This window comes from Morchella importuna (genome assembly GCF_003444635.1).
Source record: "Morchella importuna strain M04M26 chromosome Unknown Morimp01GS029, whole genome shotgun sequence".
In the NCBI taxonomy this organism is placed as follows: domain Eukaryota; kingdom Fungi; phylum Ascomycota; class Pezizomycetes; order Pezizales; family Morchellaceae; genus Morchella; species Morchella importuna.
The window spans coordinates 266,878-294,564 of NW_025763426.1; the positions used below are offsets into that span (position 1 = coordinate 266,878).

At 49.0% G+C, this 27,687-nt stretch overlaps 5 protein-coding genes across 5 annotated transcripts; 4 read left to right on the forward strand and 1 right to left on the reverse strand.

Annotated features, from left to right (window-relative positions):
* Window positions 1–1,941: 1,941 nt before the first annotated feature.
* LAJ45_08369 (uncharacterized protein) lies at window positions 1,942–2,798 on the forward strand (the record flags this gene model as incomplete). Its single annotated transcript, XM_046117920.1, has 4 exons — window positions 1,942–1,975; window positions 2,044–2,174; window positions 2,237–2,464; window positions 2,523–2,798. The coding sequence occupies 4 exons, from the start codon at window positions 1,942–1,944 to the stop codon at window positions 2,796–2,798; spliced, it is 669 nt and encodes a 222-aa protein (XP_045968846.1).
* Window positions 2,799–5,002: 2,204 nt separating this feature from the next.
* LAJ45_08370 (uncharacterized protein) lies at window positions 5,003–6,519 on the forward strand (the record flags this gene model as incomplete). The annotated part of the gene is made up of 2 exons (XM_046117921.1): window positions 5,003–5,782; window positions 5,851–6,519. The coding sequence occupies 2 exons, from the start codon at window positions 5,003–5,005 to the stop codon at window positions 6,517–6,519; spliced, it is 1,449 nt and encodes a 482-aa protein (XP_045968847.1).
* A 1,125-nt stretch (window positions 6,520–7,644) lies between these two features.
* On the reverse strand, window positions 7,645–9,107 carry LAJ45_08371 (uncharacterized protein; the record flags this gene model as incomplete). The annotated part of the gene is made up of 6 exons (XM_046117922.1): window positions 7,645–7,704; window positions 7,757–7,844; window positions 7,945–8,038; window positions 8,240–8,302; window positions 8,444–8,494; window positions 8,648–9,107. The coding sequence occupies 6 exons, from the start codon at window positions 9,105–9,107 to the stop codon at window positions 7,645–7,647; spliced, it is 816 nt and encodes a 271-aa protein (XP_045968848.1).
* Window positions 9,108–18,580: 9,473 nt separating this feature from the next.
* LAJ45_08372 (uncharacterized protein) lies at window positions 18,581–19,372 on the forward strand (the record flags this gene model as incomplete). The annotated part of the gene is made up of 1 exon (XM_046117923.1): window positions 18,581–19,372. One exon carries the CDS (start codon window positions 18,581–18,583, stop codon window positions 19,370–19,372), a length of 792 nt encoding a protein of 263 aa, XP_045968849.1.
* A 6,708-nt stretch (window positions 19,373–26,080) lies between these two features.
* On the forward strand, window positions 26,081–27,355 carry LAJ45_08373 (uncharacterized protein; the record flags this gene model as incomplete). Its single annotated transcript, XM_046117924.1, has 1 exon — window positions 26,081–27,355. The coding sequence occupies one exon, from the start codon at window positions 26,081–26,083 to the stop codon at window positions 27,353–27,355; it is 1,275 nt and encodes a 424-aa protein (XP_045968850.1).
* Between the last annotated feature and the right edge of the window lie 332 nt (window positions 27,356–27,687).

Genomic DNA, 27,687 nt, shown 5'->3' on the forward strand with positions numbered 1-27,687 from the left:
GGAGGGGCGTTAGAACATATTCCTTTTCTTCTTGTGGTGTAAATTGATGGTTGCCTGCTTGCCAGCCTTTTGCTTTGCCGGACGAGACCGAGTTTTGTTGCTGGTGCTGTCCATGGGCTAACAGACAACAGGTGAAGAGGGCTTCTGCCATCTGAAAGTAAAGAACCGTGATCTTAGAGGCATACTAGTAGTGTTTGAAGGTTGACTTATTTCCCTCACATTCCCTTGCTTCCTTTCTCCCTGGTTCTGTGCCTACTTTGCTTCTTCTTTTCTCTGGTACTCCCGCCTCGTATGATCGTAGTTTTCCTTTTTCTCTCATTCCTTTTGATCCCTTTTTCCTAATCCTGCCTGCATCGCGCAGGTCAAATAAGTAAATTTGTCATGGAAGCAAATATCTGTCTGGGAAGAGGGAAAGAGTGGGGTGAGCAGGTCGAGAAGTGAGAAATTTTAATAGCAAAGATAAAATGACGTCCGAAGGGAGGAGGCTCCCACATGTACCTCTTGTTACTCTACATACATGTAATGTGGGCCACCGTTGCACGGGAGATTCCAAATCAGCAAGGGTCACGTTTTCTTTGTCCAGCCGTTTTCATTCTTGAATTTCCCCGCAGAATCAGAATCTCTGGAGGACTGAATAAATACCGACCCTGGCAACCGGCACTCTAGAGTGTGTAGGTACATAATAGAGGAATAGGCAGTAGTTGTGTTCTTCCGAGTGAGCAAAGCAAGGGTTCTTTTCTTCTCCATCGCTACCAGTGCTGTCGTGGTTCCAACCAAAGCCTGGAACATCGAAGTTTCGGGAACCCTCCAGAGAAGAGCTAGGCCGGGTGGATAGGTATGTAGCTATAGATGGGCCCTACGAAATTTGCTGCTACCTGGATGGTGCCCTCTTAGGTAGCGCACCCAGATATGCCCGCTTTATCAACCGCCTAATAAGCAAATCTCGAACTTATGGGCTCAATGAGTATTCTATGGCAGTGCTCTTGAGATGGTTACATGCTGCCGACGCGAGGGGACGCGAAGTTTACCGATTACCAGGGGCTGTTTGGCCCAAAATCTCACGGTGGTATGTAGGTGTCGGTGATAGGATGTGGGTATCGTATCTATATCGTATGGCCGGGAAGCCATACAGTTACAAGGAGGAGCAGAGGTAACTCCAGGTCAAATCACCGTTGGTGGACACCGCTATCGCGAGGGGTAGGGGCTTAGCTACATGTAGTCTCGTTTGATTTACTGCATATGGACTTAGACTGGCCAGGCATCTAGGTACATGCACACTCTACATATGGATGTTCTTTAAAGAAGGAGTGTTTAGAATATTAGTATACATGTATTCCCCAGTCGAGTGAGCATATAGTCAATCATAATCAATCTCCTTGTATGAATCATGAGGAAGGGACAAAAGATCCGTTGCCTTCTACCTTCAGTTGTTGTTGCTTACGACACCATAACCAGCGGTGTGGTTCACCACCATGAAAACCAGACCACGGCGGCCACCGCTCCACCTTACTTACGATGCCGACAACCCCCAGTGGTCCACCGCCCCCTCCCCAATCTGGGATGAGACTGGTCCACCACCTGCTCCGTTATTCGTGCAGGCTTTGCGGCGCCACCACATGCTCAGCAGTGCAGCATAGCTGCTCCGTTTCGTTCCTTCCAGCACATCATCCCTGGCCGGCTTGGCTGGTATATATATATAATGATCCTACACTCTCCTCTGCGCTTCTTCTCCCCGCCTTCGTTCCTTCACATCGTCCCTTGTTCATCATTCTATCTTCGCCCTCATCTCAGGCCTTTGCCTTTATATCCGAATAACTCCAGAGCTTTGTCTTCTTGACCAGTTCCCACCACTACCACCACCACCAACAGAAAGAGACCAACAATATCTTCTTTCTTCCCAACAACCAGTATTTACCTGGAGCTACCTACACATCTACCATAATGCAGATCTTTGTAAAGACACTCACTGGAAAAAGTAAGCAAACATCTCCAGTCACTGGCTCCGCTTTTGCCACATCGAGTTGCCTGCTAACCATCACACAGCCATCACTCTCGAAGTTGAGTCCTCAGATACCATCGACAACGTTAAGAGCAAGATTCAAGACAAGGAGGGCATTCCACCAGACCAGCAGCGTCTAATTTTCGCTGGCAAGCAGCTAGAGGATGGCCGAACTGTGAGTCATCGAGACGCATCTCAAGACCTTTAGAAGCGGCGCTAATTACTTCCCCTTCTTAGCTTTCCGACTACAATATCCAAAAAGAGTCCACTCTCCACTTAGTCCTGCGTCTACGGGGAGGAATGCAAATCTTCGTAAAAACTCTGACGGGCAAGACAATCACCCTGGAGGTTGAGAGCTCGGATACTATCGACAACGTCAAAAGTAAGATTCAGGACAAGGAAGGAATCCCACCAGACCAGCAGAGGTTGATCTTTGCTGGAAAGCAACTTGAGGATGGGCGAACTGTAAGCTTACACTTCGAATTTCCTGGCGTCTCCTATAACTAACACGCTTATCCCCTAGCTCTCGGACTACAATATTCAGAAGGAGTCTACCCTCCACCTTGTTCTGCGGCTGAGAGGGGGTGCCCCTAAGAAGAGATTATGCAACTTCAAGGAGTGCACCAACGCAGCTCAGAGGATCGTCGGCGATTGCACATTCTGCGATGGACACTACTGCGGACGACATCGTCTGTTGGAAGACCACAAATGCACAGGATTGGAGGACTGTAAAAAGGAATCACATGACCGAAACGCGATGAAGTTGAACTCGGAAAGGACAGTCGTCGGAAAGGTTTAATATCTCGTCTATCCCATATCCTATTCTTTATTCGGGCTCAATTTCTTCGGCATATATACCTTTCTACTCTCGATTCCTTGTCATCGTTCGTCACCCCAAAGCCGTTTAAGATTGACGGTTGACGGCCTGGGGGGCTTTAATTGCGATCAGGATTTCAAGGAAGATATCCGGCGCCTCGGGGGTTTTATACTCTTTCTGTAAATTATGAGATTTTCTTTGTCCAGATTTCTTTGGTTACGGGGGACGGGGTTGGGTTTTAGTTTCAGTTCAGCGATGTTCTTTTTTTACATTTTGGGCCCTGTCTCCTTTTTGTTGTGTTGCGAATTGAGGGAATAATAGAAGTCTCGATAGCAAGCAAGCAAGGAATTTCCAAACAGTCTATCCTCCGTCATATTTGTGTAGAAGGTGCAGCAGCAGTGCAACAGGTGCAGTGAGTATAAACAAAGTACAGTGCATGTGCTGCGTGCGTATAGAAAGATAAGAAACATGGAGGGCTTCCGCCATTTCGAGTGCAACCCCAATAGCATAACCAACCCTATGTACCTCCTTGTACTCTACATACTCGGCAAGGACATGCCGCAAGTTGACAGATACACGGACGATATGACCAACTCGTGGATTTCGACCTGCTAGCAAGCGTTTCGACGTGCTTCTAACCCACCACATCCATCCCTTTCCTTTCTAGATGTGCATTCCCGAACCTGCGCCAGCGTCGCGGTTGTAGAGTAGAAGGTTGCATGCAGACGACAAACAATAGATAAATGCCCTTAACTATTCGCCAGTGACACTGGCTGATGTGATGTGATGCTGTTCCTGGATTACTACGGGTGTGTGTGTGTGTGTGTGTAGAGTATCTGACCATTCTACCTACTCTGCCGGTCTGGCCTGCATACTAGCATATCTGCAGGTAGGCTGGCCTGTAAGGTAGGTAAGGTCTCTCTGTACCTGTCGAGTCCAGTCTGATTTTGTTGTCGAGGTCGAGTCGATATCGTACTTATTAACCTGAATGACAATAATGGTACGGTCTTAACCAGTATCTCCAGACTCCAGTATCTCCGACGAGGAGATTCAAGGATATGATACATAGAGCCCCTAGTAAGTAAATACTATTCCTCTACTTCATAGAATCACCCACTAAGCATATATCTTGGTGTTTCGGAGTTTCTTTCTCCCCTTCTTCTTCTGCAGCATCTCGAGCAGTTCGATTAACCATTTCAACCGCATCGTCATGCGACATCCTGCTCCCTTCCCCTCCTCTTCCCCCACCTAAGGGCTTGATGTTTTTTTCCCGCATGCGGGTAGGTGGGGTTTCAGTGATGATGGATGTTGCACCTCATGGTACTTTATGTATCTACTTAGGCGGTTGGTGATTGAACCCTTGGAGCTATCGTGATCAGATCAAATGGCAGGTAGGCTCGATCTCTAGGTATGCTACATACATGCTCTAGCAGCTCTACATACTTTTACCGATACATACTGTACAGAGAACACCTACCTACACATGTGATTATCGTCTTACTCGCTCCACTCCAGAACAGCATGGGCCTCCAAAGTACCCGTACTTACCTGGAGGGATGATGATAGCCATGCGATCGGGCCGTTATTAGCAATTAATTAGGCGGGCTTCTATGTACCTACTCTGAAGTACCTGCACATGCACCGCCGCAGAAGTGGCACTACCGCTGTTTCCGACAGAAAAATTTCGGTCTGAAGTCTAGACTTGCTGCATTATTGCCACTCCTCGGTTGTGTGTGTGGTTCCTGATCGATGCTGAAAATCCTTCTGACAGACGACAAGACTGGCACGCGAGTTGTTGATCCCTGTTGCGCCACTGCTCCGCCGCCGCTCTGCTGCTTACTAAAGCACGAACCAATAGTGGTTATCACAAGAGGCTGTTGATAAGATGACGACAGTGGAAAAGAACACAGAAAAGCCCCTGCACATACCGCGCGACTACAACTCGAATTAATCAACCCAACAAAAAATCAAAAGCTGGGGAGTGATCGTTCAGTCCAACCAAACTCAGTTAATAAACACCTTCACATCCACGAGTTCGATTGCATCACTGGCACACCTCGCGCCTTCTTGCCCTGCATACCGCACAACAACAACAGCATCATCAACATCACATCCCGGGGGTAAGGTCACCTTTAACCGGATAAACACCCATCCACCAACCAACCCACCAACCAACCTCGATCACGATGTCTACTCGGAAGGCAGCGCGTGCTGCTGCGACTGTTGGCAAGAGAGTACTTGTAGCTGATACAAGTAACAATACAAATACCAATAATAATAATAATTTCACGAAACGACCGCTACCGCAACCACGACCACCCCCAGTAGCACGGAAGAGATCTCCGGAACAACAGCCAGAGGTCGAAGTATCACGTGAAGACGACGACGACGACGACGACGACGACGCGCTAAGCTCCGAGTTGAGCTCTGTGGCTACTTCTGACACTGCGTCTGAGTTCGAATTGAGCGATGGCGAGAAAGAAACAACATCGCGGTACTTCCAGAAGTCACGATTACCAGCAAACAGTAGGGGGCGGCGTGGAAAACTAGGAGCGAAGATAGAGGAAGCAATAAAGGCGGAGCCCTCCCCCGAACTCGGCGACCTGCCTGCACACCTCAAGCCCTCCAGCACCAACAAACGCAAGCATGGGACAACCAAAAAGAACAGCACACCCTCCACGAACCCTCCGCCAAACTGGCAAGCGATGTACGCTGCTGTCCGCGAAATGCGCTCCCGCATCCCCGCCCCAGTAGACACCATGGGCTGCGAGCGCCTCGCGGACGCTGCCTCAACCCCCAAGATTCGCAGATTCCAAACCCTCGTGTCCCTCATGCTCTCCAGTCAGACGAAGGATACTGTTAACGCCGTTGCTATGAAACAGCTTCGGGAGGGACTCCCTGGGGGTCTCTGTTTAGAGAGCATCCTCGCCGTAGAGCCAAAGCGCCTCGATGAGCTCATTCACATCGTTTGCCCCCCCCCCCCCCCCCGGGCTCCCTTCCACCCCCACCACCACCCTAACTAACCTGTGCCCAGGTTGGTTTCCACAACCGTAAAACAATATACCTCAAATCCACCGCGGTCCTCCTACGCGATCGCTTTAGCGGCGACATCCCCAACACTATCGCAGACCTCTGCTCTCTCCCTGGGGTTGGGCCAAAAATGGCACACTTGTGTATGTCGGCTGCCTGGGATGATACGCAGGGTATTGGCGTGGACGTGCATGTCCATCGGATCACTAATATGTGGGGATGGGTGAGCACCAACACGCCCGAGGAGACAAGGATCGCACTAGAGGCATGGCTGCCGAGAGACAGGTGGAGGGAGATTAATCACCTTCTTGTTGGCTTTGGGCAGAGCGTGTGTTTACCTAGAGGACGCAGGTGTGGGGAGTGTAGTCTCGCTGAAACAGGGTGGTGTCGAGGGGCCTGGGTTGGGGTGCCAAAGGCGCGGAGGGGCAATGCTGTAAAGGCTGAAGTAAAGGACGAGGAGGATGTAGAGGAAGAAGAGATCAAAGAGGAGGATGGCGCAGATGAAAGTGCAGCGAAGGACATAAAGGAGGAGCCAGGTATCAAGATGGAGAAAGGGGAGAGCATGAGCCCCGTACAGAGCAAGAGACGGAAAGTCAAAATCGAAGATGAAGGTGAAGGTGACAGTGCCAACATTGCCGATATAGAGGACGTTATCCCGGACCTGCAACGGTAGTACGGACTTTTTGCAGGGGCCTTTTTGCGTGCGGGCTGTACATACATCTTGATGTACAGTCTGCTTTACATATTGTTATCACTACTATGACCACTAACTAATGACTATCATGGCCTCCTGAGCAGCGCAGCAGCAGCTTGGTTTATGGAGCTAACGATTCCCTACTTGATGATAGCTTTGGGGAGCTCGGATGTGTTAGGGGCGGCTCGGTACCTGGGCGGAACGGAATTTAAAATAGTGAAAGTGTCCTCGTTGAATTCGAAATGATGCTTTTACCTCTGTAAACTCCGTTTTGGCCTGTTGCCAAACGGGCCCTTCGTCTGTTACTTGCTGGCAGTAATAATGACGTTTGCTACTATTGTCCGTCTAAGATGGTTGCGGAGAATTGGATTAGGACCAGTAAAGGCGGGGAGCTTTAAGCTCGCCCATTTACCGTGGGCTCTATCTATAACTAGGAACTGTAGATCTGTAGTCGGGAATAGCATTCTGTTCACCCCAAAGGCTGTCTAACGGAAAGTGTAAAAAAACGGCGACTGTAATGAGAATAGTTGATTATCCTAATATTTGTATCGACAACTTATAGAGAGCCCGGCCAAGTACAGTCGTTCACAGGGTGAGGACGAACACTGGGTGTAGACGAACAAGGATTTTTGGACAAATAGAAAGATCACTTGGGCAGCTTGGCTGTTTCTTGCCATATTGAGAACCCTGGTTCGTCTTCACCCAGTGTTCGTCCTCACCCTATGAACGACTATAGAGTGGATATCCTACAAAAAATGAAGAAAACAAAAGAAATTCCGTGGGGGATCAGAGCCGCTAGAAATACACATACCGCCAAAACTCGAAAAATTAGCTATCTCCGTCCAGGGATTACCACTTGAGTGATTAGTTGAATGGCATCGAAATTTCCCATACAAGAAATTTTGATCTAGCCATCCTCCACCCGCGTATGTACTAGTCACAATGCAGCATGCGCCGTAGTAATAACTACCAGCAGCAAGCAGTAAAGAGCAAAGAAGTCAAAACACCAGATGCAGACCATGCTAATCCAAAAAAACAAAACACCGAAATAAAAAAAAGAATAAGAAGCCAACAACCCATCACTTCATTAAACGTTACCATTACCTACAACTCATAGTCATTTGGCTGTACAACCAACACAACCACCAGCGTCGTAATCATAAGCTTTGATAAGTCAGCCCCTGTAATACAATCACCGCGGAGGAGTGAAACAAACCAAACAAGCCACCAGAGTCAATAGAAATATGCTTCCACGACTGGCGGGAAACTTTCCTCTCATAAGCCAGGTCTGCGATTCGTAGTATCTAGATACGGGGTCAGTCCACTGTGGCGATCATGATCTCTTACCCCCTGATATTGGGCAAGTGCGGGGCACAGGATAGGCATAGTAGGAAATAAACGGACCGGTTAACACCAATCATCAGAACCAGCAATGAAATGCCGATAAAGGTGGCGCCGAGGGGCTTGCCCATGTGACGGAGCGGCGTGTAGCCTGCATCTAATAGGAGGTCAAAGGAGTTAGTTACTCTGGATGGACATATGAAGAGTTTTTGATACGACGGATATGCGGGTGTGGCCGGGCCAACGCTGACAACACATACGGGTGATTGTCCATGAACCAACGACAACCACCACGACCACGGCCAGGAATGGGATGTTAAAACGGAGCAACGCAATGCAAAATGCAATGGCAACTTACCAGATGGATTCGGGGAAGTGACGACAGAGGCGTTGAGACGGAAAAGCTGGGTTATGGCTATGCCTGCACGGGAAAAGCAAAAAAAAAAGTAAGCAAGGCTTTCCCCCAGTTTTGTTTAGGTGGTGATGGCCAATGATTGGTGATGACACGAGCCGTCCGCGCATTCGGGATATGATGGGGAAAAAAGAATTCGAGATAACATACCGATCGAAGCAAATGCAAGGGAAGTTCTCAGCCACGCTAGAAACGTTCGCTCTTTTATTGTTACCAGGGTTACGATTAGCGATCGTGCCGGCTGGGAAAAGTAAAGCAGGACAAGAAAAAGGAAAGATGGGTGTGGCCTGGAAAAACAATAATCCTCCCCCAGCGAATGAAATCATCACCACAAAACAGGGAAAGTCGACTCACCTAAAGCCAGATGGTCTCTCGCAACACTGCCCTTGTTCTCCAGCTCTATCGCACCGAATTTCCCGAGCCAGCCGTCTGACGTTTTTCTGACATCTTCTCGAATGCTCTCTTGATTGGTTGTCGTTATAGTCGCTGCATAGTTCCTTGGGTCGCCTCGAGTGGCAAGTGCCGTGTTCTCATCTGCGGCTGCTGCAGAACGATGCTCCTTTAAACGTCCGCTCGCGGAATCTAGTCGCGATGGTCTGCGCCTTGAAGGATCTGAACAGTTGTTTTCGGAAGATACGGGAATGTTTGATGGCGTCCGGGAAAGGACTGGCTGGACGATCGGAGTAGAGCCATAGCTATAGATGCCATGATCTGGGTGGAGTGGAAACTCTCCACTAGGTGAAGCTGACAGTGACGATGACGCCGACGACGGTGTGTCTAGTTGCCGTTCATGTTGGACTTGAAGGCTGGACATGGCCAGAAGTGCGATAGCAGTATTTATGAAATAGATAGGCACAAGAGCTGTGTCCGCGGCGTGTAACCTGTATCTAGATCGTTGTTGACAAGAAGGATTTGCAGTACGTCGTGTGTCCAAGGTCGTCCGTCTGTATCTGCCTTGATGCTGTGCTGGGAATGACAAGGAGAGAAGAGGTAAGGTTAAAAGAGGGTTTAGACGTGGTATGTATAATAGCTAAATGAAAGAAAAAAATAATCTAGCACTGGGCGGTGAACCCTCAGCTACCCCGATGCACATAGACACTCCACTCCAGCCTCAAGGGATGAAGATTCCCATTTGGACCCTGGAGAATCCTCCTTTTCGGGAGTAAAGAGCCGAATACTGACGGCCAAGACTTTCGGTCAAGATCACAAGGTTTGGATAAAACATTACACGCGTCTCGCAATATTTGAGTTTCGAGAGTCTACGGTATTGAAAACTCGATGTCCAAAGTCACTTATCGTGGAGGGGCAACGATAAAGTGCCCCATCTCCAGAGTTTTGTAAAAGTAAGTGTCCGTTCATCCTCCAAATCTCGAAACCAAGCCGCCAAACCTCGGCTAGGGGTATGCACCTTGTTAATCCTTGCCCCGCGGGTGCATCGCTAGATTGATCTAGGCGACTGGCCGCGTGACATGGTTCACTCTTCCGTGGGCACGTGCGGCGATGCTATAAATATCGGGGCTGTCGTGTGCTCCCGCGAGTGCTATTCCATGACGGAAATCGACGTATCGTACTCGGCGATGTGTGTTTGAACCCGATGAGAGAGAGACTTTTCAACCACATTTCAAGCTGCAACCCGCTATCGCATCGGGAACTGGCGGTTTCATCCTCGCGGTAAGTAGCCGACATACGATAGTTGCAGACGTTCTCATGTGAATATACTCAACTAACTCTATGATATGCTGTATAACGTACTGCCGTTTTGATTAAGGAATTTTAGACGGAATGCCTTGACCTCATGCCAGAGACGGAAATATAACTTGGATGGGGTGTCAGTAGAAGAGAAGGGTGAACTCACGCGGCTGTATGGTTCTGGTCAGGATTAGCCACCTGTTGGAATATCTCCGTAGTGGTCAAGCCACCTCTCACTCATTCAATGGATTATCAAACAATCAACCAAGCAACATCTCCTTTTGGCCCTGGAGGGGTTTCTTCAGAGACCACAGTATGAGACTGTAGCCGCCAGAGTAGGAGACAGGGCCGGGCGCGGCTAAACCACGTAGAGCGATAGCGACCGAGCCCGAGTGAGTGGGAGCGGGGTCACACTAGGAATACAATCGTGAAGCTACAGAAGCTGAAATCCTTATCATTCATACACCCCTCAATCTACAACTTTGAGGGTGTTCTCTATCAGGCTACTTGAGGTTCCGTGAGCGAGTGTTCTCTATCCGAGTGAGCATCTGTGCGCCAAGATACCCACTAGTACCAGTAAGACTCACGCCCGTGTTTCCCCCCAATCGTTAATTTATCCTTGCCTCTATTCCCGCAGAAACTGAGACATAAGAAGGATTGCGCGCATTTACAACTCCGGGGTGACTAAATTTGCTCCTGTCCCACTTCACGAAACCGAGGCTTGTGCCCTCACAGTAGAAACATTTTACCCTACCTCAACCCCTCCTATCAGGCAATGCGTTACCAGTCGTTTCTTCGCTGACTCAACGAGCTAGTAACAATGAAAAGTATAATTGCTCCGACCTGCGCTCTAGATCATAGTTCTAACACCATTACACCTACATGTAACGATCGGACTTCCATAGAAAGGAGTTTATTGGGGCAGGAAAATGCCGAAAATGCCATTTTTTCAATGCGCCCCAGAGGTCGATAGCATTCTACAGCGATCCGGGCTATAATGACCTGCGCATCAAAGCCGCCAGATGTAATTGAACGGAGGAAACACCCGCACAGACCTTCCATTCCCTCTAGCAGTCCTTTTCTTTTAGTTTATGTCGCACCGAGTGATAACCTATGATTCCATTACACATCACTGCTCCATTGGATATTCTGAAATTTCAGATAAGAAAAAGAAGCCCCGGGTTTTCAAACCCTTTATAATTTCCTCAACTCATTTTGAGCTATCTAGGCTATCAACTATCAAACCCGTCCCCAAACCGCGGGTTGTGTGGTATCACGACTGCGTATCTTAATTCACGCACTAGCTAGTACTACGTTAAACAGTCTCTTGTACCCCCGCAGAACTGACAGTGCCGGGGGCTGGGCCGCCGTGTTAATGTGATCCACGAGTTGAACCGTGTCAGACTTGCGTTTGAAAAATAAAAAGCTTATCTGGCCCTGTGAAACACTCAGGTCCTGAAATGCAATTAATGAATTAAACAAAAAAAAAAAAAAACTCAGGTCCTGAAGGGTTTCAAACATCCAATTCAAAAGTGTGTAAGCTTGGTACTCCAGTAACACATAATACCAGGGCTCTAATTCATAGTATGGTCCTTAAGCAGAGTCGCCAGAGCATTCAGCTTATTCAAAGCTAGCAGGTTCGAGCTTAGAGATTTCGCTTTTCGCCAGAATATAGTGATATATAATAGCTATAAGATAAGAGGTCCTCTAGATCACTGGTACTTTGAAAATGTCGTACTCAAATAACCTTTTCATCGGTACCGTACGTGTCTGGAAAATATCATGTCATACTGATCATTGATCTATCGGCTCGGGCCAAGTTCATAAGCCTGCTCCGAAAACTTGGGCCCTATGAACATCTAGTTTTAAAGGGCCACAAAGGTCAGCTAGAGCTTTTAGCCAGACTTCACTTTATCGAGTCAGATAATGGACCACACTCTAGGGGGTTGACCTTTGCTTCTCACCCATATTCTTGAAGACATCTAAAGAACTAGAGGTAGGAATTCTCAAAGCTTAGAGCTTGGCTTATTACTAAGTTCATGTGCTTAATCAGCAATGATCTGACGCTTACGGAAGGAATATATCGAGTGATAACTCATGATTACAATCACTACAATGGACGATATCCTGTTGGTGAATATTAGGTGCACGCGCAGGCCTTATCTCCTCATATTTTAAGCGTCACTTCTGCTATCATAATTCTTAATAGCACAGTGGAGGTGGTAAGACCGAAAACTGGATCTTCGAAGTTATAGTTTATGACCAAAATATCATGATCACTTTTCCGAATGTACCTCATTAAATAGAAGCCAGCATAACTCGTTCATGATGTAATGAAAGCAGTGAGCACACCTTCATTTGTAGGTCTAGTATTATGTTCGCCTATATCGGCTTGAATCAAGCTTAAGCAAATCACAGCATAACTAAATGCCCCGATAAGCGACCACTCACAACCTCAATCCGCCGTGCGCACAGTAAAAAGCAAAGTCAAATATGTCATTTATTACCCCCCGGGTAAGAAGGCCCCATTTGGTACTATATACTAGACATAGGAGATTAAAGACAGTACAGTTCCGGGAGACAATCATAATCTACTAAACAAACGAAAAGGCCCAGGAATGAATGTCAGAAGAAAACAAGAGAAAAACCACAAACACAATATAGAAACCCGTAACTCCTATTTTCCTCCACCCTGCGGAGACATTCCCGTGCCTTTGGACCCTGCGCCTGACATATGGAAAATAACCCTGAAAGATAACTATAGCTAGTGCTGAGGACTGATGTCAGCAATGGTTCTGAGTCATACCGATGGCTTGTACTTACTGTATGAACTATGTCGCGGTCGTTTTCTTCCAGTCTGCCGTGAGCGGGAGGAAGCAGTAGCTGGGGCGTAGATGTATCGACTGGTACTGTCCCGGTGCCATAGGTTTCTACATACAGTAGGGATTGTAAGTATTAGACCGATTGTGATGGTAATGACAATAACTACTAACCTTGAGTGGGCTCGAAGGAGCAGTCGAAGTGAGGTCAAAGCGAATGGTCATGGTTCTAGCCTTGTACATTGTAGCGGGCGATGGTTGATGAATGTGTAGTTTTGAGTGTTTGAGTGAAAGTGAAGATTTATTGAGGGTTTGAATCGACTAAAGGAATCGGAGTAATTTTATTCTCGCAGAGAATCTTGTTCTAGTTATCTATCGCTGGATGGCTACTTTGAAAGTTCGCTTTCGAAGGGCAATTGATGAAGCTTTAAATACTCCATTCATGATGACCACCTCTTCAGGCTTTATCTCAAGCCCCGTAATCCTACATCATCAGAAAAAGTGCAAAAAGCAAAAAATCAAAAAAAAAAAAAACTCGTTTAGTAATCTCCTGGTGAGCAGGAATCATGGGGCACGCAATCAATGTGGTTGCACAACCGGCCGGCGGGGAGGGAGGGAGGGAGGCCTTACACAGGTGGACGGGCATTGGCACGCCCGCGCTGGTACACGGTGCACTGTGCACTGGTTAAAGGGTGAGACCTTAACTGTCACAGCCGTTGAGCCAATCATTGGTAGCTTTGAAGTCATGGTATTGAGCCTGCAGGCGAAGGATCGTCTACCCGTGACAGTTCGAGGGACTTTATTTATGATTGAGCTGTTCCCACACGCGTTACAGTGTCCGGATAGAGTAACTATCTCAACGCATTACAGAATAGAACATCACCGAATCCTGGTTGGTAGCTTTTTTCGGTACCGGTAATCATTTAATTGCGCATAAACGGGCTCGGGACAAGCACTTAACCTGTTTTTCGGCACCCGGAAGAAGGTGAGATTCACCAATAATCCGTGGGATAGGGTCAGGTTTTGCAAATCTCTTCAGCCAATCACAATACCTCTTGGCCATGCCGAAAATTTCACCCCGCCATGATGCCCCGCGAATAACCCTCCCCCGAATCATCTGGAAGCAACCACGGGAAGTGCCGAGCCGGAAGGCATACCGTCGGTCAGTCAAACTACGACTATGGGATTTGACCATTGCAAGTACGTCGAGCACATGCTGAAGCCGTATATCAATGATTGTGATAATAGCCAGCTTCAGGCGGGACATACATACATGTACATGCCTACTGGTCTCTTGCCTGCCTGCTCGGTGACAGCGCTAAGCTTTCCTTTCTTTTGACCGCTTTCGATTCGGACTGTTTGTTATTTTGTAACAACCATAGCGGCACAAAATGTTTCGTTTTGTTTCCAAGTTACACACAACTCGGGTACCTGATCCGAGTATTGCTTATTCCCACCTCCACTCTCCGCCCCGCAACCCGCAACTGGTGCATCACCCCAGAACCAAAACCCCATCCCCCTATAGACAACTGCTTTGAAAATTTACCATGTGTGTTGATGCACATGTTTCAATGGGCCCGTTATCTGTGAAACATTTGACTCCCACCCCTCATCTGTCTCAGGCGGAGAAGCCGCAATGCGGTGTGAGTTTTCTAGATGGCTTCTGCTTCTGCTTCTGCTCCTGCTTCTTTTTCTTTTCCATCACACGGGACCTTCCGGAAGCTGTAGCCGGAGCGCCACCATTCCAGTCGCTCCCTTGCTTAAGAATTACTATTCTTAAGCCTCCAATGCACTCCTCTTGTTTGGGGTATTGTGGGGTGATAAGGTTTGTTGAGCAGACCATATATGATGATACATGTGAGTCTACCGACACGTTGGGATGGGAAAAGCAGTCATCATTCCGGGGATGCCTTTTTCTTTCTTCTTTCTTTGCGGGGTTGAGATGCATGGAGATGTTTCTGGTTCCGGTGATGTTTGGGGCGAGCAGAATTGAAGTAAGGGGTGTGTGGTAGTGGCGAGTGCTGGTTGGTGACCCGGCGTTGGCTAGTTAGTTATAGCGGAACCCTAACCCTTCCCGTGGAGTTCGGCGAGCACTCAGACGAACACGTTCTGCGAGTGATGTTTCTCGGACGACGAATGTCGAATTACACGCCGCGGGAGGCATACGGGGGAGAAAAAAAACCCCCACCTACCTCGCTAACTACATGTACTGAATGTCATCCTATACAGCTAATGGCCTCTGACATACTTACTTGCTTATCCAATGCAGAAGGAGCTCCGGTTGGCCTAAAGACGGGAAGTTTTTACTGTGAGTGAGCCATTTTGAACGATGCTACCGGACGAATTGCTTTGCAAAGTAAGCCTCTGAACTCTACAGTACGATGCGGGTTTCGTTGTTTGAATGTTAACCAGTGCTTGCTTGATGTTGTTGTCCACGGGGTTGCTCGAGGACGGATGCCCTGCTCGTACACAACACTCACTACCTACCTGAGTAGTATTAGTTCTCCACAGGGCTTGCGTTATGTTATAAAGACGCTCAGAACGTATCCCTAAATGGCAATATCCTAGGCATCCAGCTCTATACTGCTTACAATTTCTCAAGTCAACGCAACAACCCGAAGAAACGCACATCCAGGTGCACAAATTTTCCCCCGAATACTGGACTCTAGCATGCAAAATTCTTTTACAGAGAATTGGCTCTGACTACGAGAAGGAAATTTTACTCGAGGAAAATAGATCTGCAGCGCAAAAGAAGGTACAACCGAACCCAAAGACATGATCTCCACGGCTCGGTAAAGACACTTCTTTTCTCTCCAAGATCTTCTTCCATGCCTGAAGATCTTCAACGCCGCGCACTTGTATGTAAGCGTAAGCGCAACTACCGTCACGGCAATCTTCAGTCACGCCCGTTGAGAAGGACCAACACCATCCTGTTGTGAATAATTGCCCCACCTATACAGAGCTCCACTGGAAATGATTCGGAGATGAATAAAGTCCCGGTACATTCAGTAACTCCCCGTGTGTAGCCTTCCTATACGATACTGATCTTACGCAGATGAAAATCTCAGCTAAGAAGAATTTTCCGCTCCGAGACTCCAATTTTTCCTGAAAAAGAATTAACTTTTTTCATTCTTTCTGCCTAGCTTTCTTTTTGTGAGGTATGTATGTGCATGATACAAAATTGACTTCGGCCTTTCCCCACGGAAGAAAAAAAAAAAAAAAAGAGAAAAAGAAAGAAAGAGTGATTCTAAATCGAACTGTGGAGAAATATGTAGAAAGAAAAAATCTGTAACCATGTAACTCATGTATGTGTACATATGTATGTTAACGTTGTTGCGTTATAGATGGTACAAATCAAAATCAACGTGGATGACCGAAATACCAAGCCAGACACAAAAGACCCCAATCACAATATTGCTTCCCCGGTAATGGAAGGGAAACAACATGATAACGACCAGAGTCTTACCTGCCTACATCACAACATTTGCAGAATAGAAGACTTACCATTACCACCCCCTAAAAGCGTGACGTGACAGTCAGGCTATTCTCAGGCCCCCCCACCAGATCTCTGGTCCCAAATAAGGTTCTATCTGAGCACCCTGAACCCTCTCCGGTACTCCGGTGGCGTAATCATCAGCCAGCGTAGTGTTTTGATAAACCTCTGGTCTAACATTGGCTCGAGCGTAGGATCTAACGTTAACGTGCTTGTTTTGCTTTTTCTATCTGTCTGATGTTTCCTTTTTATAAGGTCTGTTTTCCGGTCCAGTTCCTTGTTGGGCATCAAGTCTAGGTATTTTGCGTGATCATTGCGCTTCAGTCATTCCAAACTGGGCGTCGATTAACCGCTCTAGCCCCTACGAAGCTGTCCATTCGCTGAGCGTTGACAAGGGAAAGTCTTGACATCCCACGATTCGTAGGTGTATTTTCTCTGCGAATCAGAGAGTATGGATCGTACGATTTTGCTTCCTCTTCCTCTTCGTCCTTTCGTTTTGCTTACTGCATGTTTCACGGGAAGCTCGCTGGGCTTTGCGCGTACTTCTTCCCAAAAGAGGTAACGAGTCGGAGACCTGACCTGGGAAACACTCCCGTCTTCCCTTCCACAATCGGATTGTACCTAGTGCTACCGGCTGCGCATGGGGCTGCTGTGTTCTGTCTGGATGACCGTGACTTCCGTTTTGCGTTGAGTTGTTGTTGTTGAGCAGTGACGTCGCCGCTTGCATTGAAATTAGCGGGGCTCCATGTCTCAATTAAACCTCGAGATCTCGTCGTCCCTGCGTGGAACCCCGTAGCTGGATGCGTAACTACACAAAATCGACTCCACAACTACGTACATACGAAGTGGGAGGAAAGGATAGTAATAAAAATAAAAATAAAAAAAACTCTAAAGCTGGGTATCGTGCATCCGGGCGGACATGAGCTGAGCAATCAAGGAAGACGAGAGTGAATGACCATCGAAAGCAAGCTGCAAGCGAAAATAGTCTGGACCCTATATAACCTGGGGGCTGCTTTGGTTGGTTGAGTTGGTTACGATACGATAACTTAATCTACTGACTGACTCTAACGTACTAGCAACCTGGGTGCGCTAACGACTATCGTGAAGTCTCGTCACTCACGGGCGACACGGGCAAAAAAACATGAAAAAGAAACGACGACACACGTATAGTGAACAGAAAAAGAGGCGCCTGCATTGATTGACTTGATTGCCTGGTTCTGGCCCTGGGAAAATTTCCTGGCTTTGGGCTTTGGCTTTGCTTTGCCCACGAAAGTGAGAGGTCACGCGGCGGATGGAAGAATTCCGAGGTAGATCTTTGGCCCTCGCTCTTTTTTTTTTTTTTTTTTTTACTTGCTGCTCTTCTTTCATGGAAGTATTCAATTATCCACCACCTATAGCGGAGCATGTATAGTACTATACTTTTCTACTGTGCGTCCTGCTGCTGCTGCTGCTGTTATTCTACTTGCTGTAGCCTTAAGTTACTACATACTGTATCTACCTACATGTACTATTGCCGCATTGTCATTCAACTTCAAGCTCAACTTCAAGGCTGTGTTCCCAGAAATTCAATTGTCCCGGTTTAGTACTCTTTCTGGGTTGACCATGGATGGGTTGGGGGATGTTGCTGTGTAATGCCGCAATAAGCAGTATCCTGACCGTACCCCAGGCTGCTGCTGTATGTGGAATGCTTGCTGCTTGCTGCTTGCTTGTTGGCGTGCTCACTGAGTGTATTCAGTAAGTAGAGCTCTGCTCATTTACACATCCATTACCGGGGGGGGTTTAGTTTAGTGGTGGAGCAAAGTGGATATATCACATCCCATGGGGACACAATATTCGCCTCCCCCCAGCCAGAACAGAAAAAAAATAAAAAAATAAAGTAACTACATCTGCCCGGCAACTGTGCTTCCTGGACTGTAGTCTTTCTACAATTGCTTTCTGCCTACCTTACCATACCTTACCTACATACACCTCTTTTTTTTTCCTCATCCTTCCCACGGCACGGACGCTGCAGCAGCCCCAAGTATTATCAACTTACATCTCCTACTACTACTACTGTAGCTGTAGTACTACTCTCCCCAGCTACACCAATTCGCAAAACGCCTCTTCGTGACCCTCACCCACCCGACAGACCGTCCCCTTTCTCCCACCACCCACACCTTCTCAAAAACAAATCCACCCCCAAAGTGAGACAGGCGCCCGAGCTCCTTCTACCCAAAAATTAGATCTTTCATCCACCCACCCACACGCACCTCCTCCCCCCCGGTCAAATTAAGTAAAGCGGTCACGATGGTGTCGCCGTCCCCCAGACCGTCTTCCTCTAGCACTAGCTGCTGTTCAGCTTGGGGTTCAAATACCAGCTGTATCCCCTCCCCTTCGACACAACATCAGCACCAACCTTCGTACTTTCCGCCACAGCAGCTACAGTTAACTGGTTCTCAGCGTCGGTATAATAACACTTCCACTACCACTACCACTACTAGCAATAGCATCAGTAGTCAAAGCTCCAATTCGAATATATATACCGTCTCGCGCTCATCTTCAACTGCGTCGTCGCCTACTACCACAAGCTCAAGCACTACCACTACCACTACCACTACCACTACCACTACGGGCACGGCACTACCACAATCCCAATCCCAAAACCAGAGCCAATCCCACTACTACACCCCCCAAGCCCATCATCCCCACCGCCACCCGCGAAGTCCATCCCGCACCCGCACCTCCCCCACCACAATGCTTCCCAACCGCCCCACAACCTTCACGCTGACCACCACCGCTCCCACGCCGTCCACGCCCGCACCTACCGCCTCACCATCTCCCGTACCCTCGTCGAAGCTGGCCTCATACGCGCACTCGCTCTCGGCGCAGCAGCAGCTCCAGCTCCACCAGAAGGAGATAATCCACCAGGCCACGCGCATCCCACAGCTGCTGGGCACGGGGCCAATGTCGCCGCGCTTGATCCCGCTGGGCAGCCCAGGGCCAGTGACGCCGCTGACGCTGGAGGATGGTGATGGGTTCTTTTCGGGCTTTGGAGGCCATGGTGGATGTGGTGGCGTTGTTGTTGGACGGGGAGTATAGGGGCTATGAGGAGCTCTGGATACTGCCTTGATCCCTTTTGGGGTCTTGTTTCTTTTATATCTCTTCTTTTATTTTGGACTTTGGGTGGGGTTTTTGTGCTTTTTGTTTTTGCTTTTCAAACCTTCTTGTGGTGATATGATTATGAATGAGTGGAGTGTGTGAATTGTGTTTTTATTATTTCTTCTCTCTTTGGCCAAGTCATTCTTATGGAGTTTATCTGCTTTGGTTTTTTTTTTTTGCTTGTTAACCAGGTCTGTCGTTTTTACAACTACCATTGCGCGGAAGGGAATTGGAATAGGGAAAGGGAATTAAGGGAGTAGCATGGGTTTCGCGATTGATTGATTATCGAAGCTGGCCGGGGAGGGAAAAAAGAATTGGGTGTTTTTGTGTTTTTTCATGTTTATTTTAACGATATGATGGGGGGTTGTATAAAAAAAAAACCTAGTTTAATGGCTGTTTTTTTATATCTTCGCGCTGCTGGGGATTTCTACTATCTACTACTACTACTACGACTACTACTGCTGCTACTACATAGGATTCAAGAAGAATAAGAAGAATTGAAGAAGGATCACTACCTACAAGAAAAACAATCTCTCAAGTTTCAACCCCCCAATTGACCACCCCCCAAAATGGACCCTCGATCCCTAATCAATCCAAACTCAGCTAGATACTCCCCCTCTAGGTACCACCTTTTTTCTGCGGGGTGCATGCGCAGCCCATGCCAGCCCAAGTCTCTCATATTAATACCAGCAAGCACGTATCTATGTATCAATCAGCATGGCCCTCTTGTACTACACAGCACCTTCCTCCACCAGCAAGGGACCCAGCAATTAAACCCAGGCCACCATGTAAAGTAAACGCAAACCCGACCAGTAAGGAACATGCATGCAGCTAGCAAAGCAAGCAAGCATCGCACATGCCAGTGATTAGAGACATTTGGGCCGACGGTTCGCGGCTGTTTGGGGTGCAAGTACGTCTGGAGATGAGGTCGCGCGAGCAGAAATTTTTTTTTTTTTTTTTTTCCCTCCATAAGGACGCCGAGTGGGTAGGTGTAAATTAAAGAAGGTACTATTAGCAAAGCACTTTACACGCGCACTCACTCGGTGCAAGCGCAGTTGGCTATTGGTGTGATTTCCTTGACTGCGCGTGCTACTACTGCTACTATTCTATCACTGACTGCTGACTGCCAAATACATGGCATGTACATACGTATACGCACTCAACATACCGTACCGACCTTACCGAGTATTACTTATCCCCAAGTACTCTACCTGTACCTAAGCCAGGCCCATCAACAACCGTATCGTACCGTATCACCCGTCCTACTAGGCCTGCGCTGCCCGTCCATGCCCCATCTATCCCTCCCTCCCTCGCTCCATCCCTATACGCCGCGGAATTAACAGCACCATTATTAACGGCGAGCGTCCAGCGTTCCAGCGTCGCCCTGCACTGCACGTATGTACGCTCAGGCACCGAAGCACCGAAATTGAAATCTTCAGAGTTACTAGCGCAATAATAAAGTACTCTAAAAGAATAAGCAAAGGGGGCCGGCTTTTTTCCCCGCGGGAATGGCGCCAACAGCGGGCCGGAGTGGAGGGTTGAGGGGAGGGTTGAGGGTTTCAGTGTGGGCGGGCATACCGTATCCGGTGGGTAATGATCTCAAGGACCGGCCAGATGGATGCTAGTATTTGTAATTGTTGTATTACCCTCGTGTCGTCGTCCTCACTCCCTCCTCCTCCTCCTCTCCTCCTCCTCCTCCTCCTCCTCCTCCTCCTCCTCCTCCTCCAGGTTTCTGGTTTCTGGTTTCTTTGTTTTGGAAGCTTCTACGGATGCCAATTGACGGAGCTAGCTGCGGGGGTATCTATTTTCCACACTCTCCATGGATGTAGTTTTTCTATTCATAGAGGGAGGCCTTAAGCCCTACTCTACTTAGACTAGCTAGTAGCAGTACGTACAGTGCGGGGTTAACTGCTGGTTTGGTTCGAGAAAGAAAAGATGAAGCTACAACATCCTGCCCTGTCAGTGGTCAATTGCAATCTCAGTCGTATGTATCGCCAAAATGCATGCAAAGGAGTCGCCCTAGAGTAGGTACAGTACATACAGTCTAGTCGTCATTCATAGGCCAAGATGACGCCCACTCACTCACACTCACTCACCCATGATCACTCACTCATTCACTCACTCGCTCGCTCGCTCCATCCCCCATATCGATATCCCTACAGCACTCCCTCTACTCTGCTCTACTCTATCTACCCGCCCGCACCGCCCGGCCCCCGTATTGACTTACAGATCTATCTATCTATCAATCAAACCCCCCTCTCCTCCTTCCTCCTCAGACAGAGGGGAAATTTTTTTTAAAACTACCTACAGTAGCCTTACCCCTCCCCTCTAGCTCCCCATCCCATCCCATCCCACCCCGCGAAACGTACGAGAAATACGTAGTGAAACGAACGACACTCCCAGTTACCCCATTCTCACCAACTCGGTCCCGCAAGTCGACGTCAGGACACACCGCCGATCCCGAAGCTCCTTAACTCTTTTCCATGGTTTTTTTCTCTTTCTTCCTTACTCTAGTTTAACCCTGGCGATCCTCTTGCTGGGTAGTGCTTTTTTTTCTTTCTCTTTTCACCTGTCGGAGGAGCCCCAGAGGGCCTAGTCGGCCCTGGAATTTGGGGCAATTGATTGTCGGGCTGGGGCTGGGGGCTAGACTGCACTGTAATGGCCGGTTTGCTTTTTGAGGGGGGGGTCGGTTTTATCTTCGTGGGTTGGGGGTTGGGCCTGGAGATGGAGATGGGGATTGGGGATTGGGAGGAGGTGGAGGTGGGAGGGGGATTAGTTTACAATGTGCTCGAACGCTTCGAGATCCTTAGGAGGTGTTTTTTTTTCTTTTTTCATCAAGTTTTTTTGTCAAGGCTGAAAAATGCGCACTCTGCGAATCTTCCGTCCAGTAATTTATTACTGGGCAATTGGGCCTTTCTAACCACTCTAGAAACACTACCCGCCAGGTAGGCATTCCCAGCCAGCCAGCCAGTCAGCCAGCCAGCGAACCAGCGACGGATGGGCAGATCTTCCGTGGGGCACTTTACTCTACGGTACCTCTGACTGGACTGGACTGGGGGAGCGTATCGACTCGGTTAACCGTGTTTATGAGGTGATGATATCATACCCTTTCCCACCTTGACCCTCAACCTCACCTCTGCGCTGCCACTCGCTGCCGGGTAAGGGTCCTTTCAGTTAATTGTCTAGCTCTCTTCTCCGATCTCCTTACCCCCCCCCCCCCCCGCCTCGACCGCACTTTGCCTTGGGATTTGCGGGGTACATGTTCCTAGGGTATATAGGTACTACTCTAAGTCTACACAGTGGTACTACAGTGGTACATAGTGGCCCTGCCATATATACCCACGATGCGACACAGCAAGATAGAGTAGTGGAACGTCATATTTCTTCCTTTCTTTCCTTTTTTTACTTTCCCGGTAATCTTTTAATTTTTTTTTCCTATCACTTTTTTTCCCCCATCGTCTATTTACCAGGGATAAGGAAGGGGAAAATAATAGTCTCTACATATAGTATCTAGAGACTAGAGGAGTAGGCAACCCCTTCTTTCCTTTTTTTTTTTTTTTGCGCATGTGTGATCTTCAACCTAGCAGCTAGCTAGCTTTCCCGGATAATTTTTTTTCTGCCCTCTTGGTGTCGCTTCTTTCTTCCGTGAGACATCGGACAGCAGGTCAGGTTGAAGGGGGGAAAGGAAAAAAAGGGTCAGGGAATAAATAAAGGGTCGATCAGTGAATAAAGATGTGAAGAAAAGAAAAAGAAAAAAGGTGAAATCTGATATGGCAAATATTTTTTTTTTTGTTTGCCAATATCCAGATACATAGATCTCACCATGAAAATGAGTAAAAAAAGACCCCTGCAGATATTTTTTTATCTAGTTCAAAGTGGAAAAAAACCGACAAGCGAGATTGAGATTTGACTGTTCATAGCCGGTGGGGTGCGAGTGCGAAGAGAGAGAGGGTCCCTTCTCGGCCTCCTGTTGGTTGGTCGGCCGGGTTGAATTCAAGCAGTGATGTGCTGAATTTGAATTGTACCGGGACAACGTCAACGAAAAGGCGGCGCGTGTGAGGGATAGGGAGGGGGTATAATTTGATGACTTTGATATATCTTTTTTTATTTTCTTATTTTAATGGGCGGATAGATGAGAGCGAGTGATGGGCATGAATGACCCTTATCGACGACACGACACGACTCGACACGAACACGAACAATAATCTTTCGAGTAATAAATTTTTTTCGATGATGACGATGATGGCGGGTTGTGGTGCTACTCTACGGCCAGCCAGCTACCGACCGCCGCGGGGGGGGGGGGGGGGGGGGTGATCAGAGGGTGCGGGTACTACCGGTAGCTGTTCATCGCTACCAGGAGATTTGCCCGTGTTTTTCCCTGCCCTGCCTCGCCTCGCCTCTTCTGCCCTGCGCCTACTAGTTACTGCCCGTCCAATCTTTCTGTCCCTATTGTAGATGCGTGACATGACTCCTCCTCCTCCTAATCTTCACGATTTGGAATTGATTTTGTCTGCATATCGGCGTGGTTTTGCCGGAGCGTCAGCTAGCATAGCATCCATACTTCTACCGACCCGTACCAGCGGGCGGTGGGCGCAACGACGTAATAAAAGTTGTACCCACGACGTCGTTGAGCTGCTGGTTGTCTGCTCCATGGATCATGATTCAAGATTTTGTGGTTGCGATGTTGGGAACTGGCCCACACGCGCGCGCGCGCGGTCTCACTGCTAGGTACAGGAGGTACATGTAGAAGCTAGAGTAGAGCCTCAGGAACCGCCGGCTGGGGGGGGGGGGGGGGTAGGTAGCACAGTAACGGGGCCTCGTGATATGGGAAAATCGTTGAATCGCCACAGACAGACAAATGAAAAGCCCATCCATCCATGGCCAAGCTACATAGGGATCGATGAGCAGAGACGAGGAGGAGGGGGGAGGGGAGAGGTCGGCTCGCGTGTGCATCCTTATTGAGGCTGAGACCCCCTTCATCATCATTGCCTGCGCTGCCTGCTGTCTGTATTTCCGTATTTTCTTGCAATTAGACATTCACGGTGAGTGAAAGGGTTGGATTGAATTCAACGGGATCTCAGATGGCCCTGTCTGGCACGCACGATTCCCGCCGAAATCGCGATAGCTTAGCTCTCTCTCTCTCTCTCTCTCTCTCTCTCTCTTACTAGCACGAAGCGAAGCGAGCAAAAAAAGCAAAGTGGAAAGGAACGGAGAGGGACGTCATGCGGTAGTGACTGACTGGGAGTGCGCGTGAAAAAGCAATTGCAGTTTTGGGATTCCCTCGATGCGATGAGAGAGAGAGAGCGAGAGCTGAAAAGATGTGATGAATTTTTTTGTTTTTGAGACTTGACAGGTTGGGGAGACCCTGCATGTTGGACTAGAGGGTCTTGATAGGAATTGTGGAATGGGCAAAACAGGGAAGCGTTTTTGCAACGGCGGCGGGTAATAATTGATGGGAGATGATGTTACTGAGATGGGGATGTGCACGCACTCGAGCGAGTGAAGTGAGTGTGAATCTTAAGTTGGAGATGATGATGTGAGGGAAGGGGCCGTGGAGGGGAGGCTCAATGAAGCTTGATGATGCTTGATGCTTGATGCCTGATGCCTGATGCTTTCCCGTTGCGGCATAGCTACCCGCAGTGATCGTGACGAGACCTTGCCGTTTCAAAAACAAATGTTAAATGGTTGGCTTGTGATGCTGTGGCGTTTCTATTACAGTAATACTCCAAATTTCCATGGCTCCAAACAATTGAACCACCACCACCACCACCACCCAAACAATCAAAGATCTAGCGGTTGGAGGTCAGAGAAAAGTTTCCCATCATGGCAATCGTTATTTCTGCTTGGTAATAGAGTCGCTGCACAGAACCTAATCTAACTATACCTGCCTGCCTGCCTGCTGCCTGCCTGCCTGCCCGCGTGGTCACGCTTATCGCCGACTGACCATATATGGCTCGAATTAGCTGCCATAGGTACTTGAGCCTCGTCTCGTACGTATGTAGCAGCTCGAGGCCTAGACGTTCGTTATACGGGGCCGGGAGGGAGTGTTTCTAGCCTTGCAAGCAATTGTCTTGTCGCATATGTACCCAGTGCAGAGACAGAGCGCTGATGCGAGCGAGCCTGTCCTGTCCTGTACTCTACTGTTGTTCTGTCTGTCTGTACCCCATGATCAAAAAGCCATTGCGTTGCTCATGATCAATTGCAAATCAAATTGCAATTGTCATGTCGTGATGTGCTGAGTTTCGGAGATTGACAGCGGAGTACATGATGTAGGTTCGACTCTCGTATGGCTGGAGGTCATGACCCCGTCCCGTTCAGTTCAGTTCAGTTCAGCCTCAAGCTAGCTAGTGTCTCAATTGCAAATAGAAATACTATGTCACGTAGTAATAATTACAGTTACGGGGTCATCTACATGATACGAGGATGTAGTAATAGAATACATGGATGTTTTTGCAAGGGCGCCACATCCCCCACAAAACCCCACGTCCGGGTAAGCCCAAAACCCCCAACGACAACTGTGGCTACCACCAATCCAAAATATACACAAAAAATCATCCTCACTCCCCCTCCCCCTCCCCCTCCCTCCCCCCACAACACCCTCCCCGCCTCCGCATCTACACCCCCACCCCCACCCCCCCCCCCCCCACAATGGTCAAACTCAAACTCAACACCTCCGCCTCCACGCTCTCCGCGCAAAAGCCGCCATCCACCGGCGCCTCCAGCTCCACCCCCGGCGGCGGCGGCGGCGGCGGTGGCAGCAGCACCCCCGGCGCCTCCACCCCCAAGACCCCCAAAATCAAGCTCAAGACCAAAGCCCCCGTGCCCACACTCAAGCTCAAGTCCTCCTCCTTCAGCCAAGCAACGCCCGCCTCCCCCCTGCGCACCCCCGTGCTCAAGCTCAAAACGCCCAAGCAGCCCGCGGCGCGCAAGCGCCGCCACGAGCCGGGCAACGGCTACGACAGCGAAGCATCGGACCGTGAAGAGGACCCGGCAATCGAGGAGCAGTTCATCCTGCGCATGCCGCCGGGCGCCGACTGCGAGTACGTGCGCGAGGCCATCGAGCGCAAGGAGCTCAGCCCCAAGAGCGACATCTGGTTCAAGTTCAAGGACGCGCGGCGGGCCGTGGTGTGTGTCCGCGGGAACCTGTACGCGGGGGTGCTGGTGGACCTGCCCAACATTATCGAGAGCAACAAGACGCTGGACAAGAAGGCCATCTTCAAGACGGCCGACATCTGCCAGATGCTGCTGGTGGGCGAGCGCATCAGGAGCGAGGAGGAGGTGTTTTCGCTGCCTGCGCGCCCGCAGGACGTCACGTACCCGCATGGGCTGACGCCGCCGATGCAGTGGGTGCGCAAGCGGCGGTTCAGGAAGCGCATATCGAACCGCACGATTGAGGCTGTCGAGGCGGAGGTGGACCGGCTGCTGCGGGACGACGAGAGGGCCGAGGCGTCGTCGTTTACGCTTGTGGATGCGGCGGAGCTGGCGCGCGAGGAGGAGGAGGCCGAGGAGGGTTATGATCTGCTCGGCGGGCAGGGCGAGTATGATGATGAGCAGGACGCCGAGGGCGAGATGGAGTATGACTTTGCGCCGGGCGAGGAGATGGATGGGGATACGCTGGCGAATGATTTGGAGACGGCGCTGATGGACGAGATGGAGGATGAGGCGGCGGCGCCGGAGGAGAGCGAGGATGAGGAGGACGATGAGGAGGAGGAGCCCGAGCTCGATGAGGAGGCCGCGCAGGCGGCCCAGGAGCAGCGGAAGCTGAATGAGGAGATTCAGGACCTCCAGGAGGCCATCAAGGCGAAGGCGAAGGAGTACGATAGTATCTCCAATGTCATGCTCAAGGCCCGTATCAGAGGCGTGATTGCGAGCTTCCAGGCGGAGCTGGAACTGAAGGTGGCGCAGTTGGAGGGGGCGAGATAGGGACGTTAGTTTTTTTTTGCTGATCACAGCTAAAGACGATGTGTTTGCTGCCCATTCTTTTTTTCTCTTTTCTTCCCTTTTTTCAAAGGAAATTCTTGGCCGTTTCCTTATCTTGCACGATTCGTTTTTTTTAATTAGTTATGGCATGTATGATTACCATAGAGTCTTATCAGGTTGGCGTTTTTTTCTTTCTTTCTTTCTATTTGTATTGTGGGAAAGTTTGGCTGCGTGGGTGGGGGGACTCGAATTACAGAAGCTGCTGCATAATTGCAACTCGCGGTTCTTTCTTCATTCTATTTTTTTTTCCTTAATTCCGTTCTTTTTCAGGAGTT